General features: G+C 33.9%; 1 protein-coding gene across 1 annotated transcript in view; it reads left to right on the top strand.

Annotated features, from left to right (window-relative positions):
* Positions 1 to 20,904, top strand: part of LOC117107622 (laminin subunit alpha-2-like) — a 137,024-nt gene that overhangs the window by 47,352 nt on the left and 68,768 nt on the right. Inside the window, exons 3-5 of the mRNA XM_033249331.1 lie at positions 11,419 to 11,724; positions 12,583 to 12,699; positions 18,309 to 18,410. Coding sequence (XP_033105222.1) covers positions 11,419 to 11,724; positions 12,583 to 12,699; positions 18,309 to 18,410 — 525 coding nt within the window. The remainder of the gene's footprint in view (positions 1 to 11,418; positions 11,725 to 12,582; positions 12,700 to 18,308; positions 18,411 to 20,904) is intronic.

Here is a 20,904-nt window from a genome sequence, read left to right as displayed (position 1 = left end):
TCCTCTAATTATATTTTTTTTTTTGCATTTGATTCAACAATTAAGTTCTTATAATATTGGTTCCACAAAGTGAATAGCAAAATATGTGTTATCAGAACATTGAGCCTTTTAGAATGTTTGGCTGAACTACAGTAGATAAAGTTTTAAAAACCTCCAGAACAAATTATAGTAACTAAAAGGCAGAGGATGAAAATATTGTGACCTTAATTGACCTTATACAGATTTATTTTCATAGCCAGGTGAACTTGTGTTAGTTTATTTTGTATCTTGTTTGTACCTACTGGGTATTTATGTCTGGCACTTGTATAGGATACTGTGTAGATGATGGAGAAAATAACTCCATGGAAGTTTTCAGAAACAAGAGAATTTCTAAAAACAGGGCTTTTTATTTTAAATAATTGATAATAGATGACGATTAACTGTAGTTATGGTAGTACTGTAGTCCTAAACATTGAATTCTACTCTCTAAACACTAAACAGAATTTTTTTTTTCAAACATCAGAGATTTATGTTCGCCATTGAAATGAGGAAAACAAATTTAAAAACTTAACTCATTCTCGATATTTGGGCATTTAGAATTGTTACGGTTTTTATCTCCTGCCGAGTTGAGTAGCGTGCCTGTTTCGTTTATCACTAAGGATGATCATAACATCATAGCAACTATCTCAATTCTGGTTTCATGTTAGCCAGTTACTCATAACAAAGGTAGAAATCCGAGCTTTTAATAAAAATATGAAATTCATTACTTTGTATTGATTGATATAAGATAGTGTTCACTCATATCTCCAGAGATTCAGAAAATATCTCTGTTATTTCTGGGCCTAGAGGCCAAAAATCTACTACATCTAGTCAGAGAAATGCTCACGGCAGCAAGTGGGTCACTAACAAGCTTTGGCAGGTATTATTTCCTTCTTGGGATAAACATAGACCTAGATGTGTTTTTTTTTAGTTTTTACATTGTCATTGTTTTCTATGGGTTTGATAAATTCTCAAATTAAATCATTATCGTTCATCATTAGTAAATCATTAACATTTTTAACAATCATTATCATCATTGTCATATTCACCATCATGTTTATCCATCATCATCATCATCATCATTATCATCATCATCATCATCATCAACATCATCCTAATCATCATCATCATCATCATCATCATCATCATCATCATCATCATAATCATCATCATCATCATCATTGTTTTTATCATCACCACTACAATCATCATGATTCATCCATGAGTCATCATCATTTATTTATCATCATCATTGATAAATATAAATGATGATGATAAATATAAATGATGATTCATTTATATTTATCATCATCATTGATTCATTATCAGTTGTCATCATTATCATCATCAATGCGTCATTATCATTTGTCATTAGGAGTTTAGCCAGAAAAATAAAATAGGCCTTCCAAAATGGAAGTCAGTGGGCGTGGCACTGAGCCGATGGGTGGGCCACGCCAATTTTTGGCAATCCCCACCAAATATTTGTACGAAAACAACGTACATTCAATGAGTAAATGTTGTTTTTATCAAACGTACTGTATATGATTTAGCTTAGTTTAATGTAACATTCGATAGATTTGAAGAATATAAAGAATTTGCTAAAGGTAGACCAGGCCCAATTAGGCTAGGCCGAGCTGATTAGGCCAAGCCGTCACGGTAAAAGCGGCCATCCTAAATAATTGTAGGCCGTCCAAAAGACGGCTGGACGGCTCGCTGGCTAAGCCTGTGTTTGTCATTATCATCATCATCATTTTCTTTCATTGACCCAATATCAATTAACCAATTATTAATGATTATTTGTTAGTAAATTCATATGCCCAAAAAAATTCACCTACTTTTTAGGCATATAAGAAGTAAACTTTAGTATCAAAATAGGCCAATAGTCATTTAAAATAATGTTGAATATGTTTGCTTTGACAACAATCCAGTCTGATTCTCGGCATTCTTTTTTTTAAAATAAAATTATGACATGGCCAATTAAAAGGAATTTAAAAGTACTTAGTTTTTCTCGAGTAAAATATAACCAATGAAATATGATTTTTGTGTTTTATATAAACAATTTTTTTTTATAAAAAAAATCCCAAGACATGTCAATTGATTAACTGTACAGTACTGTAGTGTATTATTAAACCAAGGAGGTAATTTACTAAACTTTCTTGTATTGCTCTAGAGATGAATTAAAATACTGTTGTCTTTCGCAAAATATTGCTGTAAATTATCTAAAATAACTTTGAATGTGCAAGACCCTAAATTTTGATCACCATTCCTGACAAACATTCCGGACATGCTGGTATTTACTGGCATATTTCACAGAGGTAGTTTATTTGTCTGTTCAAATATATATTTCATTAGGTTTAATGTTACAATGTTTAGTCCAATTCCTGAAAGCATGTTACTCTGTAGAGAGAAGTGTTTGATGAGACTTTTTCTGATGAAGTACTTTGTTCGACTTCAAACCAAAATGGAAAGTGTTTGATTACATTTTTTTCTGATGACATAGAACATTGTTCTGCTTCAAACAAACATGAAAAATATTTTATTAGACTTTTTATGGTGAAAGACCTAGAACATTGTTTAACTTCAAACAGACATGAAAAATGATTGATCAGGTTTGAATGATGTAGTAGAACATTTTGTTTGACTTCAAACCAACATAAAAATTGTTGAGTCTTTCTCCGATGAAGTGGAACATTGTTCGACTTCAAACAAACATGAAAAGTGTTTGATTAAATATATATTAGATACAAGATACAGAATACCAATAAAAAAGTCTGATCAAATATTTGATTAATTCTGACCATTGTGGTATGACAATTGTTATACCTTGGTTTGCAGTCACAAAATATTTATCATAAATCACTTTAAAGTCACTGTCACTCACTCGTTTCTGATTGGTGTATACAAAAATGCAAAACCAAATTAATATAACTAAATCAAATACAGTATAAATTGATTTTGATAATATGAGAGAAAATTTAAATACATTATATGTATACAAAAATGCAAAACCAAATTAATATAACTAAATCAAATACAGTATAAATTGGTTTTAATAATATGAGAGAAAATTTAAATACATTATATGTATACAAAAATGCAAAAACAAATTAATATAACTAAATCAAATACAGTATGAATTGATTTTAATAATATGAGAGAAAATTTAATTTACAAAAAAAGAAAAAAACCCAAGGGGAAAAATTTATTGTTAACTATTACTGTATGTTTTATAAGGTAACCACAAAGGGTCTGTAATCACAACTTAGGACCCCATCTGATAATCTTATGAAGGGACTTGAAACTTTAAAAAAATGTAGGAAAATAATCAAAATACTTGTAATGTGACAACAAATATTTAAGTACAGTACAACTGAAATACGTAAGTTATAGGTTGATTAAACATTACTGAAGTAAATGATATGTAAGTTGTATAATCCTGAGTTTACTTTATTTCAATAGATTACTTGACCCTCTTTTGATAATATTCTCAGCTGCCTGCCTAATCCATTAGCGGGATGTTTTCATTGTGTTAATTACTTTGTCTCACATGCCTTCACTTATTTAGTCTCCTGTACGAGTCCTGTCACAACTATTTTATGTTTAAAACTGCTTCCTTGTCTCACTCTTAAAATTATTATGATAAGTGTATGATAATGAAAATTAAATTTTGACTCAAGGACGTGTCTATTTTGTCTGGTTGTATGAGTTTGTTTTGCATAGGAGTCAAATGTTAGTATACCCCTGTTGTGCGGTGTAAACTGCACAGGCGAGCTTAATATTAATATTATGATTAACGAATGCTCAGGCCATATGCAGTCCAATAGTGGCCTCCATCATCAGGGTTACTAGCAGTCCACAGCTGTGTACCAGGCTAAGTGTGCTTGGCTCGGTTCTCTCCCAGACGCAGCTTGCTATCTAAATTTTCACCGTCACATTACCTTGAACTAGCCGACTTGTCCCACATAATTCTAGGCCCTAAGATGGACCTTCTCAACTGATTCATGTTCATATATTTTTTTAATTGCGCTTTATAACTGTTACATCATGTCCTATTAATTGAACAGCTGCCTGGGCCTAGCAGATGCCGATGTTAGAATTTGGCTTATCCTTCGTGCAGTGATATACCAGCTCAGATGGAGGTCTTGTTAGCGAGGTCTACCTAACCAAGGTTCATTTGTACTTATAATTATGTGTCAATGTAATTATGAAATAGTTTGTTAGCATCGATATATTTCACATGTATTCTTTGATACCAGTATGATACCATTGTTATTGTATGAGAGCTAAATTGTATATGTCAGTCAGGTTAATATTGACATCCTTACTAGGGGCCGGTTCGAGCAAAAAACACCAACCGTATTCCGTTTATTTCACTGGGTAATTGCACTGAGCACTCAGCGGGTGGTCCACCGTTCGAACAAGTCTTAGCTCACGATAAATACATGTAACGAAACCACTCCGGAAGTAAATTTCAACTTATCCCATGGTCAACAACCCATTCTTTGTTTTCTTGCTGCTGCTGCTTTAACCAAGGAGGTATACCTGCTATAAATATGGTGGAACGATAATGTACCTCAATAACTTATATAATGGCTGCTTTAAAATCTGTACGTAGGCTAGTTTATTCAAGTTTATTTCTCCGAATAATTTGTAAATCTACAAATCGATCGCATTGCTATGCTATGAAATTTAGATTTCGTCGTGCATGTGTGAAGAGGTGAAGGAGAGCTGCAACCATGCCTGGGCCGTAACCTCTTGAATGTCGCGCTGGGCTGTGGACAAAACATTTGGAAAAACAATTAAGTTGATTTATCATCGCCTCCGGCTCCATGGTCATTTCATACACAGAATTCTACCCAGCAATTTGGTGGTCAAAATTGTCGCGGATAATCCAGATGGTAAGGTAATTAGACTAGTGTCCGAGCGGTTTTAAAAAGTGTGTACCGGTGAAATAACTGGTAAATCGCACAGATATTTTTTTGCTCGAACGGGCTCTAGTTTGTGTCCATCCATCTGTGTATAGAAGAGGACACCGCATATCTAACTTAATCACACACCTTTTATCAATTTGAGGTTGATTAAATATTTTAATTATATTTAAAGGTTTATCTACAGTACTGTATTAAAACAATCTTGTCTTAAAATTATAAAAAATATGTCAGTGTTTCGGTCATAAATTTCATAAAATTTCATTTAATTGAAACTTCTACAACATATTCAACCCATCTATGTTCTGATTGTGAATTGTTACCAATCATTACATGTGGACTGTTAAGTCCTGAATACTGAGGATACATGCTACATTTCTAACGCTACATTATCTCTGCCATTTCACCATCTGCTATACAGCAAACTGTTATTTTCTGATTCTCTATTGCTGCCATTGAACCAAACTATTGCAGTCATATATATTGCAGCCATGATTCATATCTGTTAACCCCAGACATGATTATTCTCATATTATGATATGCTACATTTTTTCAGTTATGATTCTGATAGTGATTATCTGATTCTTTATCTGTGACACACCAGAAAAATACAGACATACTCATATTTACAATTTTTATTGCTAGCAATAAGCAATGCTACACCGTTTTAAAATTCTGCTACATATAGTTGTAGACTACAATATCCATTGCAATAAAACATATTGTAACACATATGTATACATATCTTATTCTTCATGGATTCATACTAAATGTTGGCTACACCACTGCTTCTTTCCCCCATGTAATAACTAAGTCACCTCAAAAAATATATCTCTTAACCATATCCACATTATGCAATTAACTTTTAATAACTTCATCAGACAATCTCCCAGAGGAATAGAGTTTAGAAACTTCAGAAGGAATCACTGTCCTCTTGGATCAACTAGACTTGACATTGACAGACCACCCATGGTGATCAAATCTTAAACCTGCCTGTTTAAGTATCTTTTAAGCTTGATTATCACAAATGGTACTAAAAATTGCAGTTTCACTCTTCTAAGCATGAACTGTCAGCTATTGCTTGTTTGTTGAGTTTCTTAAATATGTCATTAAACCCCTGTAACATCAAATATGGTTTACTAGGCAGATATATTTGGTGGCCTGTGATGTGGTTTGTGATTGAGGTGTTGATACTAGGAACTGAAGTGGAAGGGGGCTAGGAAATTATTAATGTGATTATACTTATGTTTACTATGTAACCATGTCTAGCTGATCTAATTATATACAGCAGGCTGTGAGGCCCAAGTCATAATGTTGTCACAGACTTCAGTCAGCTGTCAATATGGGATTACCACTAAATATTTTATGTTGAGTAGAGCTATATGGTCCACAAACTATACTGGTGGTAACTGAATACTGGGGGGAAAATGGTCTTTTGTGGAGTTCAAGGGTTGGGGAGTGTCATTCTTAAATGGTACTGTATGGGATATTTGAGACATGATGGATGCTGATGTAGATGGCAAATTACTGTATATCAAGTTAATAAGCATGGCTCCTATACACTATAACAACTCCCTGCTCTATCCTGATAACATCATCAAGTCTATTGCCATTGGACTGGAAAGATATTAAAAAGAAAGGAGGTTCCAAAAAGGGGAAAGTCAGCAGGTTAATTAGCATGCCAGGGGTTGGGGTTTGCAGACACCCCCATGGTAGCAAATTGGTTCTACTGATGAGTTAAAATACTAAAAATGACCATTAAGTTTCATTAGGGATTAAGTTCCGCATCTTCAATTTTCGCACGTTTTCCTCCCTCTTACTAAAACCAGCCTATGCCCCTGCTTATCTAATGAATATAATTATGACTTTATGAATAATTATGTTATGAAATGGTGATTATTATTGGGTGCCATTGATTTCGATTTGAATAATATAATTACAGTTTTAGGCTACATATCTGCAGTTTAAATGAATGAAAAGTCAAATGGATACCAAACCACTAAAATTATACATAGAATCCCAAAAAAGGGTAAAAGTTTACATCTCACATTTAGAAGTGAAAGCAAAATCAGATTTAAAGAAAACTGTGACTGACAATACAAAACATAAATCACACAAAAATAATAAAAAAAAAGGTCACTTTTTAGATGTTTGAATTCCATGTGTGGGAGTTTAAGTACAGACTTTAGTTGCCGCCATCATCATAACTCAGCATCACAAACAGGAGTCCATCATCAGAGTGTTTTATGTTGATATCGTAATGTCATGTTGACAGATGTGTTGTCCAAATGTTGTAACAGTAGTAGATACATAATGTCTTTGAAAGTGGTGTGACCAGAGACAGCCTAGCTGGTGTCTTCATATATTGTCTGGATGTTCCCCATTAAATTCACAATAAAATTCAAGTATATCTCTTCTCTCTCTCATTTAATTATAAATCAAGAAAGGACTTCCTTGCCAGTTACCTGGAAATGTACTTTCATTGGTAGACACTGCAGGTGGTTCACATTCAGATGGTCCTTAAGGAGGATTTTTTTTTGGTCCAAAAGGCTTGCCTGGTGAGGTATCTTAACCTTGCCAAATTAGGACAGATCGCCTGTCAAATTAGGACAGATCGCCATTTGCATCTCTATTTTTAGCTAATTACTTTTATGTACAAAAATCCAATCCATATATGCAAATCAAATAAAACTTTACTAACCTCCCATTTAGTTACCGTATTAGCCTACTAAGTGAAAATTAGAGTGAGAAAATATGGTCTCTGCCAATTATACTTTAAAAATATAAATGGTATTAAAATTATGTGTTTTCTTTGTTCAATTGTTTGTAAATTAATGAAAACAGAATTATTGCTTATTGGTGTGTCTCGTGAGGGTCTAATTAAACTCTCCAGAAGGGCCGTCAAGAGCAGGCTTGGCACTCAGTTGCTGGTGCCCAATAATGAAGCCCCAAAAGTTACATCAGATTTTCAATATATTTGAAAGTGTAATTTGAATGATTAGAGATTGTATTTTTTTTTCATCCTAATGGTTAGAGGCACCTTCTCCACCCTTTTCCCCCCTCTCGTTGCTAGTTCTTCCCTGGCATGGGTTCAGGTGAAAGTTGTTGAATATCGCCCTATTAAACTATGTTTCAGTAGTTTAATTAAATGTTATTATGTATCAATGATATCATTAATGCTGTATTTTTACACTTTTCCCAAACTACACCATCACCATGAAAATACTTAACTATCTTAATCTTCTTATTAAATATTGAATAAGAATTTACAAATCTACAAATAGAAATATATAATGTAACAAAATTTGGTTATTGTTATGTACTTTTTTTTTTATAAGGACACATTTTGTAAGAACAACTTGAGGCTGAGGTAAAATTTCTGATGAGGTTTTTAGTTAAAAAAATAGAAAAACCCCAAAATCTTATTTGTACCATAGATAACAGTATAGTAATCTGTATTGTAATATACTGATGTAAAAAAAAAATTATTTGCTATGCTTGAAAAGTGTTTAAAATTATAAACAAAATAAGAATATTTGAGTCTGAAATCGGCAAGAAAATAGGAACACTGAGCCCTGGAAAAATTTAACTGGTTCTTATTAAAATAAAAAAATGTAGGAAACCCTCAACATTGGAGTTTACTGGTTTTACAAAACTTGAAGAATATCCAGGTCTGTGAATTAATGATAATATTCCCAGGGTCTTTTCTACTGTATACACTAAATGCCAATAGTGTTTTTATGATTCTTTTTATTTTCATAGTGAGTCATAGACTGTCATTTTGAAAAATTACCCTGTCTCAGGAAGACATTGGTATCAAGTTTATTTTTATGGTGTCTTTTACATTTCCTATCATAGATGTTATTAACAATCATAAGAAACGTTTAATATCATGTCCTTTATATAAATCGATATATTTACCTTTACCATTTATAATTGTTTTTGTAACCCAAAAACCTATCATTAAGGTAAAGGTAAAGTGAGAAGTGTAAACATAAAGTTTGCAGTGTCATTGTGTTGAATTGCATAGGCGTGGTCCATGACTAACTGTATCAGCCCTAAAGAGGTGCTAATAAAATGTATGTTTACAGCAATCCACGACAATATGGGTTAAAATGATCCAGAGAAGTAATACTGTAGGCTAATTTCCTTACTCTTCCGAAAGATGCACAAGGGGTTCTTTAAAAATGAGACGAGCCAGAGGTGTAACACTGAACCTCTTTATGTTAGAATACCATGATTCTACCAACCAAATTCTGGACAAGCAGCAACTCAAACTGACGTTAATGTTAAGGCTGTAGATATAGGCAACCCTACCCTGTCCTGTGGCCCATTTGACTTGCCCTGTTTTCCAAATTAGGCCTTGTGTCACTTTGGTATGAATTTCTTTTTTTTTTTATTACATAAAACAATAAAACAATTACAAATTGGTAAGATTGGTCATAGCTGTATAACAACTGAATAGTGACACAAAATTTTTAAAAAGCCTACACATTTAAAAACTAAAAGGAAAAGACACAATAAATACCTTAAAAATCTTGAAATATAAGAAATGGAAAGTCATTAAGATAAGGGAAAAAAGTACATTGGACGCTCGAGCCCAGGCTGATAGGGGTAAAATGGGAAGAAATACCACAGGGACAAATCATTTGATTTGATGGTTAAGAATTCTTGTCATATATGGGATTGGGCTGTTTAGGAAATGCTTTGTTTTGCAGTTTAATAATTTATATATATTTGAATTTTGGAGAGCCATGTTGTGATATTTGTCATTTAGTGTAAGCCATTGACTAGCAGTCATTTTATTACATTTGAAAATTGGTTTCTAAATCATATTCCATCTTGAGTTTTTGCATAGAGTATAGGAATAGTTAGTTTTTGAAACTGTTAGCTAGCAAGGAAGAATTTTCTCATTTAATTTTCAGATGAAGGAATAATAGCAAGCAAAGTAATCAATTCATAGTATTTAGTGTCTTTTGTACTAAGTCTATTCAAAAGTTCGTAACTATTCTGATACAAAATATTGGTGTTTGAATGGACCAATGTGTGTCTAAAGAATCTTGAAATCATGTGTGACACATCTTCTTTCCTCTGGTTGTTTTTCTACCTCCTCTTCTTGGTGTCATTTCGCGGTCACTTGTCACTATAATATTGAAACACCTTAGTGTAAAATAGCGGCTTAGATTATCACTTCTAGTGATCTATATTTGTTCAACCTACGAGCTGGGTTATTCTTAAGATGAAATCATCACTTTAAAAAAGCACGTCCATTGGAATTGTAGGTAGAGATGATGTTTACTCAGACCATCAGGTGAGAGAGCATCGTTCGGCACGTGAGACAGAACCAAACAGCTGAGGTGATAAGGTATTTCAATACTGAAGCTACTCATGCTTGTTCTAAGATGAAAGGAACTTTAAGAAATTGCTGACCTGTTTTTTTTTTTTTTTTTGGGTGATGACATCAAAGTTTTGTTTACCGTGGGAAACAGAATATGAATGCATTAACCTAGTTAACACGTTGACTGCCAAGCGTTTTTTTCAGTGTTTCATCTCATACGCCAAGGCATAAAGTGCGCCACCATAATAAAAATCTTTCTCATCGAAAACGAACAAACGAATTTTAGATCATTAATTTCGGGTTCTTCCCCCTGAACCTCCAGGGGGAGAGTTCACATTCTCGGAAACCCTACCTGCATTTCACTTGTGGTATGTTTAGACAGCAGTAAAGGTGAACTCGCGTTCTTGGCGCTATGTCTGGCGTGAACTTGCGTCCCTTGCAGTGAACATAGATAATTAATACTTAGAGTAACTGTCAAATCATAAGAGTCTCATTCGGTTATTAATGGTTTTATCGATTATCTTCAGTAGAAACAGTCTTTTTTAAATTCAACAGTATCTATGTATTCAAACACAACCATATTAAGTAGTGATTCCTTTTGACAATTTTAATACAGCACAAGGGACAAAGTACATTGTTATTTATTTATTTTTTATTTGTGAAAAATATTTTTGTGATAAGAAAACACTCAACAAATTTTTTCATGGAAAAAATTTTGTGTATTTTATTTCATTTCATTTTATTCAGGAATTAAAATCAAGATTACTTGAAAATAAAACAAATACAAAGAACAGATAAAAGATAAAGAACAAGAAAAGACATTCATTCCTAGGGTAACCCAAGAAAGTTTTACAATATATAAAACTTATTTCTATTGGGGCCCTTAAAAAATTGTAAACATTTTTACCATGCAAGAAACATAAAACAGTTAACAATAAAATGCCAAAATTTACAAAAATACAAAATGGACATTAAAAAAGCTATATAAAAAGAGATGATACACTCTTATTTTAAACATTGCACATCATAACTTAATTAAGCATTTACCCAAATGATTTCCTTTTGCACTTTTGAATGTAATGTTGAATATGCATTTGATTTTACATTAATCATTTAATAATGATCTTGTTTCAGGTTTTCCAAATCGCTTATGTTATCTTAAAAGCTGCTAACTCGCCGCGCCCCGGCAACTGGATTTTGGAGCGGTCTGTTGATGGCATCGTCTACCGGCCCTGGCAGTACTATGCCATGAGTAATGAGGAATGTTACAATGTCTATGGTATCCCGGCAACCAACAACATGTGGCATTTTGATCGAGACGATGAAGTGATTTGTACTTCGTACTATTCCAAATTAGAACCACTGGAAAACGGAGAGATACACACATCATTGGTTAACGGAAGACCATCAAGTTCTATGAGTCCATCCGAAGAATTTCTTGTAAGATAAAGTTTATTATTTTTATTAGTTTAATATATATTTTTTTTCCCTTGGACATAGAAAGTTCCCAATGATGAGGTCATTTCAATTATGAACCCACAATCCTCACTTGAAGCTTTGGTCTTGAAGCAAAATCTTTCTTTCTTCGGCCATGTGATGCGGGGAAAAGTCTTGGCAAGACTTTAATGCTTAGAAAATCTGAAGGGAGCAGACGAAGGAAACGTCAGCGTACACGATGGATGCAGGAAATCACCACTAGTACAGGAAGGAGTCTTTGATCTAAAGTACCTGACACAGTTGAGATCTTTGAGGAAGAAAATCATGCTTGATGTCACCAGGGGTTGACTACGACCTGATAGATGCAGATGATGATGATATTTTTTCGATTTACATTAATAGTGTTACAGCATCTTATCTGATTGTTAAAACTAAATGAGATTTCAAAATGTATACAGTCCATCCAAACCAACAAAACAACGTAAAATGATCATATGCCGGGGCTCAAATAAACATACAGAGTGACCACCCAATACAAAAGGTGTATAAAATCTGTTGTCTTAAGTTGTATAGTACTCTGTATCCAAAAAAAAAAAAAAAAAATGTCCTCATAGTCTACTTAAAATGTGGGCAATTTTCAACATATGTCAACATGTATACTTTCAAAAAAAAAATCTCCATAGTGATTGTGGTACAAACATGCGACCCCAAAGTTCAGTTGCGTTACATTTCTTCTTCTGATTCTCAGAAAATAATTAGAAACATATATTGCTTTTTATATTTTTTCATTAGAAATTTTTGTATTTGAGCAAGATTTTTAGATCTATTCACTGTACTGTACTTGTGATTCTTTTTTTGTAGAATTTCACAATGGCCCGTTTCATCAGATTTCGGTTTCAGCAAATCCGCACACTTCATGGATATTTAATGAGTGAGCAAGAGCAAGAGGGTAACAGTGACCCCTTAGTAACAAGAAGGGTAAGTTCTCTTAACTTAAGTCTTAAAATGGGTGCTGATCGGGGGAGCAAAGATGGAGTAGGGGCATTGATGATTATGGTCTCAAAATAAGGTGATATGAGGTGATTAGCATGATTTTATTGCTTCGTATATTTTTCAATGGGTGTGAGGGTGACTGGGAGGGCACAAGATTTTTTTGTGCACCCTCTGCTCACCCCCTTGTCAAGCTACTGCTCATATCAAAATAAAGTCATGTGAAATACTGCATTTAGTTTTCACTACTTCCTCCTAAGTATTAGTAGAGAGAGTAGTTCATTGAAGATGAATGTATGCAAGGCATTTTTGCAAGCTATTAATCTACTACTGTAGTTTACATAGAATCTAAGTAGGCATCAATATCTTTTACATCATGTAGGTTTCTTTTGGAAATTTACCAGTTATTTTACCAGTTATTTTGAGTCCATAGAATTAAAAAGTAAAATGCTCTTTTTTTATGAGTGTGAATACTGGCATGAAATAAATAATTTAGCCAGCTGTTACAATTAGTTTAATTTAACCCTTAAAGAAAAATTTCTTCATATTTACAGTACCGTATACTTGCGTATAAGACAAGGCTTAAAATAGCAAATTACAATAGAAAAATAAGAGGTTGCCCTATACGCGCGACATACAAATTTTTGGTTTTTAAAATCATGTTCGTCTTTTTTTGCAGATCATCCATAATTTACCACTGAAATGAAGCTACTAAAATTTTAGTAGGCCTATGAATGAACGCAATTTTAAATACGGGGAAAGAAAATTTTGTTAACTCTTTGAAATCTCATAATATTTGGAAGATCAGCTCCGTTTTTAGCCAGCTAGATGCACTATCAAGATCATAAAAATCAGCAAAAAGGGGGTTGTGCTTTATACGACGCCCAACATACAAAATTTGTCCAAAAACCTTCTGAAACTTGGGGGTCGCCTTATAATACGCTTGTTACCCTATACGCAAGTATAACAGTATATCGTGTTGAAAGGTAGGCCTATATAACTACAACATTTTCCAACATCAAGCAATTCTCATGTTATTTTTACTCAGAAGATGGAAAAATATCCTGAGTAGATTGACAAGCAATGCTAGGGTTACCAAATTTTGCAGGAACACTCTAATTCTTGTCCTGAATTTTCCTAAATTGTCTGACATCATAAAATGCAATCAAGTTAATATATTTCATCAGATATTTATTAGTGATTCCAAATCTAGGTCACAGTGTACAGTACACATTTGATGAATAACAGGTTTGAACAAGTGAGCATGCACCCTGATTGATAACATGTTTAGGAATTATATACAGTACTTCAATTTGCCCTATTGTTATATTTTATAATTGGTTGAAAGGTTGAAAATCCGATATTAGTGTTGTTTCATAAACACTGATTTTTGAGAGTCTAATAGTTGTTTATATCTGTGATTTTGTACAAGTGATAATGTTCTAATCTTATTTTAAGAGAGTTAAATTATTAATTATAGATTGTGAATTGTTGGACAGTGTATTTTAGATAGTTCAATCAGTGGTGGGTGTAGCATAAGATGGGGGGGGGGTGGTGTGGATGCATTGAATTACTGTTGTTCACCTGTAAGTTGGTTAAAATACTAAAAATGAACTGTTAAGGTTTCACTGGAATAAGGATTCAGTACCGTATGCTCAATTTTCATACCCCTCTCCCGCCACCATTTCAGGCCAAAAACTGCATTTGTCCTTCCAATCAATGTTGGCCCAAACATCTTTAAAATGTTGGAATACCACGGAAATGGGGTTAGTGAATGTGATTGACATTAGTGTGCATATTTTGACTTTCCATGATCATCGCTAACTACTTCCGGAGCTTATTGCTACTGTCAGTCTCAGGAGAGACTGGACATGTATTCTGGGTTAATGGTTTGGAAAATTTGATTTACACCTTATAAGAAAGTCTACTATTCAACAGAGAAACTACAGCTTCAGCATCATCTCAGACCTTATTATCTAGCTTGTTGATTATTTGACAATTGCTATGGAGATACAGTCTGCAGTGTTAAAGTGTACTGTAGTATTCAGGAGTATGGGAAGACAGGAAAGGTGGTATGGGAAGATGAGGGGGAGGGGCTACCTGAGAAATGAAGTGATCTAGACCTATGAGTATATCATTTTTGTTGCTCTAGAAGTTTAAATTTTGGGAATTAAAAGAATCTTGGAGTATACCCTGACCATCTGATCTAAATAAACTTCCTAAATAAAATATAATTACTTAGATACAGTAATGTAGGAGGTTATTAGCTTTAAATATAAAATACAATTTTCTAAATAAGTTATTAGTTTTCAGAATAAGATTTTCCTTACTAGTTTAACCAGGGAGATGTACAAATTTAACAGATGCATAAATTGTACTACGTTCCTACACTATTTTTGCACGACCCTTAAATTGGCTGCTATGGTAATAAAAAAAATTAAGGATTTTTGTTGTAAAACATTAGTAAATCAGCTAAAACCTAAATTGCTTTGATACTGTCCCATTGGAAGTTTGCAACTCATTATTATTTATTTAATATTATTACATTTTTAGTGTTTTTGTGCACTTTACCATAGACATATTATATCATCTTAAAAGTAGTTTTGGTCCCATAGGTCTACATATGTATTCATTCCCTAATCACGAACTGTCCATGTTGTCATGCTTTACTATGTCTCGTTATGGGGCTTAGGGAGTGGAGTCGTTCTTGCCATGAGAAAAATACCTGGTGTCTCCTAGGATTTGAACCTGTGACCTGTGGATTGGAAGGCAACCATCTTAACCGCAGAACTACAGTATAGCTCCACTCTACTCCATTTGAGCCAAGTGAAAATAATGTCATTATTAGTTTCTCATTTCCATCTGCTTCCTGTTTTGCTCCTGCCACATTTGTTTTCAATGAAAACCGATAAAACTAATAAATGTAATTTTACTGCTGTTTTTCTAATCTCAATGTTTTGTTTCTACATTTCACTGAAGTATTAAGGTAAACTATTTCTCTAATTTTGGGATATGTTAACCAGATTCCACTTACTGTAATGTTTCATGGCAATTAAAAAAAAAGTGATGTTCTTTCTTTTTTATTATTATTTTATTATTTTTAAAGTTAAGACAAGACTAATTATAGATTTTTAAAGGCCTTTACAGTTTATAGTAACAGTTGCAAGCACTTATAAGTGACCCAATTGATTTAATCTGGTTTTTAATGTACACAAATGGAATAATTTCTTTTAAAGTAAACTAAGGAACTCCAACTCCAACACTTAATGTTCGCTTTATGCATGTTGAGAGCTAGTAGACTGGACCACCACCATAAATTGACATAACCTAAGTTTGACCCATTTTGACTTTAAATTATGTTTATGTTTATTGAAATTACAATATACATCCTGGATTTTCAAAATTTGGCAGGTTAAAGGTAAATTTGGGCATTAACCTATAACTCACAATGTCATTATTGCTGAATTGTGTGGTAGCACCTGTCCATGACTTAACCAACACCCCTATTCTGAAATGGACTATTTCTTTGTTCTTCCTACTGGCATTATTTCTGATTTTTTTCCAAATTGTGAATGGGAGTGGTCAGTGAGTATCCATAGCTACCAATGAGCTGCTCAGTCATACCTGTTCACAATTACAGCAGCTTTAATGAGTGAATTATATAGCCCCAGGGAACCTCCTCTCCAAAATTTGTTCTACCAACCAAGCCATTCTCAAAATCAGTGCCGATATTAGGCCTACATCTGTAAGTTGTGGCGACTCGGCCTTTCTGCATGACTACTTGACATGCTTGGGTTGATCATGCAAGTGCGTCCTATTAGAATTTTGCAAGCCCAAATTTATCTTTATTGTTAAAAAGCATAATCATCATATTAGTGTTTTAACTGATTGGCAATAATACAATGTTTAGAATAAAACACTGGCAGTGGTGGTACTAGTTTATTATGGCTCATCACAGGCTTTCGAGCATACAGTAGTCTTCTTCAGTTGAAAGTGGCAAAGAGAGCAGCTAGCTCAGTCAGCTAAACTAGTGGTAGCCATTACCTGTACGCTGAAATGTTGGAGATTGCTTGGTTCCTGTTCAATTCTTACAGCTACTCTCCTTGTGTTCCACCTGAAGAACTGAAATGCTAGTTTCAGAAGTGCACCATGTGCACAGTGGCCCATGTGCACGTTAACGAATGCAGTAAAAAAGCAGGGGATTGTCTGCCAGTGTGTATTGCCCAACACCACCAGAACGACCCCACTGGAAATGTGTCTTCCTTTTTGGAATTCAGTGGATTATCCTTGGTGTGTGTCACACCAAAGAAATCCAATCCAATCCAAACATAATCAGTGGAAGGAGGTGAATTTATCTACCTTAATAAGCAACCTCTTACATATGTATACTGTAGGCTGGTTGGATAAACCTAAGTCAGTTAATTAATATGCAAGAATAATGATACAATAGGTACAAATCGTAGGCAATAAACAATAATGATAAGAACCTCAATGATTGACTTAGGTGTCAGGGGTCAGATGTACTGTAATCAACAATCTCAGAGAAGGAAGTGATTAAATAGAAACCAAAATTGTCAAAAATAGCAAGTATCAAAATATATTAAAATAGAGAATGGTTTAGTCATGTCTGTTGGCCATATTAATGCACTCTGAATCGTGAGACTATCACATGATCATATTATGCAATATGATACTATAATAGCTGACGTGGAGTATGACAGTTACAGAAAGAATGTTGTTTGGTGGGATCGTCATTCCAATTCCGGACTATTTAAAACCATTCCGTGCAAATGTTTATGGAAATTGTGTGGAATGTTACAAAAGTAGTAATATTGAAAGTTTTAATGGTTGACATTCATTCTGTACTGACTTGAATGAATTTGCACTTTTGAGTGTGAGGTAAAGGAGGATACGATTACAAACTTTAAGATGCGATGTAGAAATGTTGAAACACTCATATTAACACACCTAGATTCCAGTATTGTAAATATATTTAAGGAATGCTACCGGTTTGATATTATTGAGTAATTTACTAAGATTCTGTATGTTGTAAAACTGGAAAAATCACAAGAAGTTGAGAATTAAAAGAAAATATTTCCATCTAATTCTTAATAATTGATTGCTAATAATTTGGTTATATAAAGTAATTATTCCAATGGTGTTATGCGACAAAACATTATTCCTATATAATGTGAGCAGCTCAACATAGACACATAGTCATGGGCATAGGCTGGTGGGGCGTGGCGGGGGGGGGGGGGGGGGGGGGGAGGTGGTTGTGGGCGCAAACACCCCCTCACAAAGGCAAATTAGTTAAATGGGTGGTTGTATTAGTATCCATGTATTGGTTTGTATACCCATGTTTCTTATATCTCAGTTTAGTTCCGCATTTCACAATTTTCGCACCCATCATCACCTCCCAGGCTGTAAACAATCTAATCCCCTTGTAGTGTTGTCTTTTTAAAGGTGAATTTGGTACATTTTAAAACATTGTACTGTATATTGCAAATTTTGTTGAAATAGGGCTATTTGTAAAAAAAAAAAACATATAGCTCATTAAAGTATAACCAACTCCAAATTAAAATGTTTTGTCATTTCAGTACTATTACTCAGTCAAAGACATCTCTATTGGTGGACAGTGTATGTGTTTAGGACATGCAAGAACATGCGTGCAAGATCCATCATCTCCAGCAAACAATCCGGTAAGTAACAAACTGCACCGTGCAAACAAATTGTTAAATTTAGAATTCGATTGAAAGAGGAAACAGTTTTTTGCTGGATTTAGGGTGGAAAGGGAGGTTTTTTTTAATGCCAATCTCCAGAGGGAGGAAACTAATATTTGAATAATTGTACAAGTGATATTTTTTTGAAGACACTAATGTAAAGGGTGTTTGAGGAAAAACTTGGGAACGAGTAATGAGATACAGATTTTTTAGTATTTTAAAGCAGGATGGAAAGGTAGAAAAAAGGGTGGATACACATCCCTCCGCCCCCCCCCCCACAATTGTATTGACTTTTCAACCCATTTGAAATAACAACCCTACCCTTATCCCTTCCTTTTACATTCCCTTGTTTTTTTTCCCCTGATCCTCTACAAATCCATTACCTATACTTTTTTTACCTACATAAAAAAAATAAATAAAATTATACAGGCATATTGCTTATTAAAAAGAAGTTATTAATTATTACAGTAGTTATTTTATTTCTCTCATGTAGTTAATCTCTGTATGCATAGTACCTCAATATGATACCAATATATCTCAAAGGTGAAGTTAATTGGGTACAACCCTGGTACACCTGTCCAGATTAAATTATAGAGACAGACAGAAGATGATTTTTGTTGGATAGTCTTTTGATGCACCCAAGTAGTGATTATAATTAACCTACAGGTTATTAATTAACAGTGTAATGATATACTGCTTATAAATAATTTTAGGTCAGTTCAGTAAAGTAAGCTTCATAAGTATTTGGAATAATTATATTTTTATTCATTTCATTTTTGTCATTTTTCCAACTTTGGAATTAACAAAATTGTGGCTGGGTTTCTGAAGACTCGCTGAGGCCACAATAAAGCACCATTACCAATATTTCCCGTCTCACCTAATTCTCATGCGAGGGTTATTTAAGGAGCCGTGCGATCGACTCTATCATCACATGATTATAGTTAATGAATGTTTATAAATTATAAAGATAATAATGAGATTCCTGTAATTATATGGTAGTAAATTATCCAGGTATTGATTGTGTGGTTATTTATTGCAGTGGAAGATCCAGGGGTTTAAATAGGGTGGTAAATAATAGACTTCCTGTCAAATACACACAAGGCTACAATACGGCACCAATTCCAACATTTCCCGTCTCGCCTAATTCTCATGCGAGGTTTATTCGAGGAGCCGTGCGATCGACTCCATCATTACATGTTTGTAATTATTAATGAAATGAATGTTTGTAAATTATAAAGATATTAATGAGATATAGGGTAGTAAATTATCCATGTACAGTATTGATTGTATGGTTATTTATTGCAGTAGAAGATCCACGGGTTTAAATAGGGTGGTAAATAATATGCTTGCAGTCAAATACAATGTCATTTTGAAAGGCAGTGGCTAGGAATATTGTACTATCACTATCTCGGTAATGGTGAGTATCTCTAGCTGTTGCCAAATGTAACCTTCTTTATCATTACCGAGGTTGCATACAGTGTAGCGTACTGTATCTTAAAGCACATATCGATTTTAAAAATAACATGCCTTGTAATGCTCTCTGATAAGGTTTACTCTTCAAATTAAATTCTAGTATGGGAACAGATATTATGCTCCCTCTCATGCCATTTCATCCCATACTGTAGTAAGTCTTCTTTTCCCAAAGGTATCGTATAATGCCTCTTCTATTGAAGCCATCATCCAGCTCAAATGCTACAGTATTGTATGTGGCCACACAGTCCTTCCTTCCTATCTCCCCGGCCCTCCCCGGCCCACCCCTGTCTCTTATACACATCTAGATGTGTATAAGAGACAGTACCACACATGGATTTTTTTGCTCATTTTAATGTATGAACGGGGCATTGATTTTCTGGAAAGGCCCCTCTTCATATATGGTATGTAATGTACAGTATTTTTATTAATGATGCGTTCATTAGAACTTGTGAAAACTGATTTCACAACTTGTAAAATGCGAGAACACGAGAAGAGTGCATACATTCACGAACGCTAAAATCATAGTGCATGCTTATCATGTCTATTGTGTGTGGGCGATAATACCTTGGTAGGCCTAATAGGTTTAGCCTATGTAAAAGAGCACTTAAATCTGTAAAGTGCATTCATAAACGTTATATAGTGCAAATCATAAGGTTGCTAATAGAACGTACAAAAAACACTTTTTTTAAATCTGAAATAATATTACTTAAATTGCAATAAGGACCTCTGCTCGTTTGTGTTGCATTTCCACTTACATTTTCCACACTACTTGTGGAAATCGAGGAAGAAAATCTAGTCCGAGTTCACAACGTTCTAATGAAAGCAACATAAGGCACAATGTTTATAGGCCTATGATATCAGCAAGATATAGATCTACATATCCAGTTATCAATTTGTTCATTTGCCGCGTATTAGGCTACTGATGTTTAAAGTTATTCAGGTGAAATATTCTTCGTTTTTATTTATTTTTTTCCCAAACCTTCCGAGATGCCTACAGATA

This window comes from Anneissia japonica, unplaced genomic scaffold, assembly GCF_011630105.1.
Source record: "Anneissia japonica isolate Jap-2015-1 unplaced genomic scaffold, ASM1163010v1 scaffold5330_len1712360_cov203, whole genome shotgun sequence".
In the NCBI taxonomy this organism is placed as follows: domain Eukaryota; kingdom Metazoa; phylum Echinodermata; class Crinoidea; order Comatulida; family Comatulidae; genus Anneissia; species Anneissia japonica.
The sequence above is the reverse complement of the archived record's forward strand: the minus strand, read 5'-3'. Positions and strand labels throughout refer to the sequence as shown.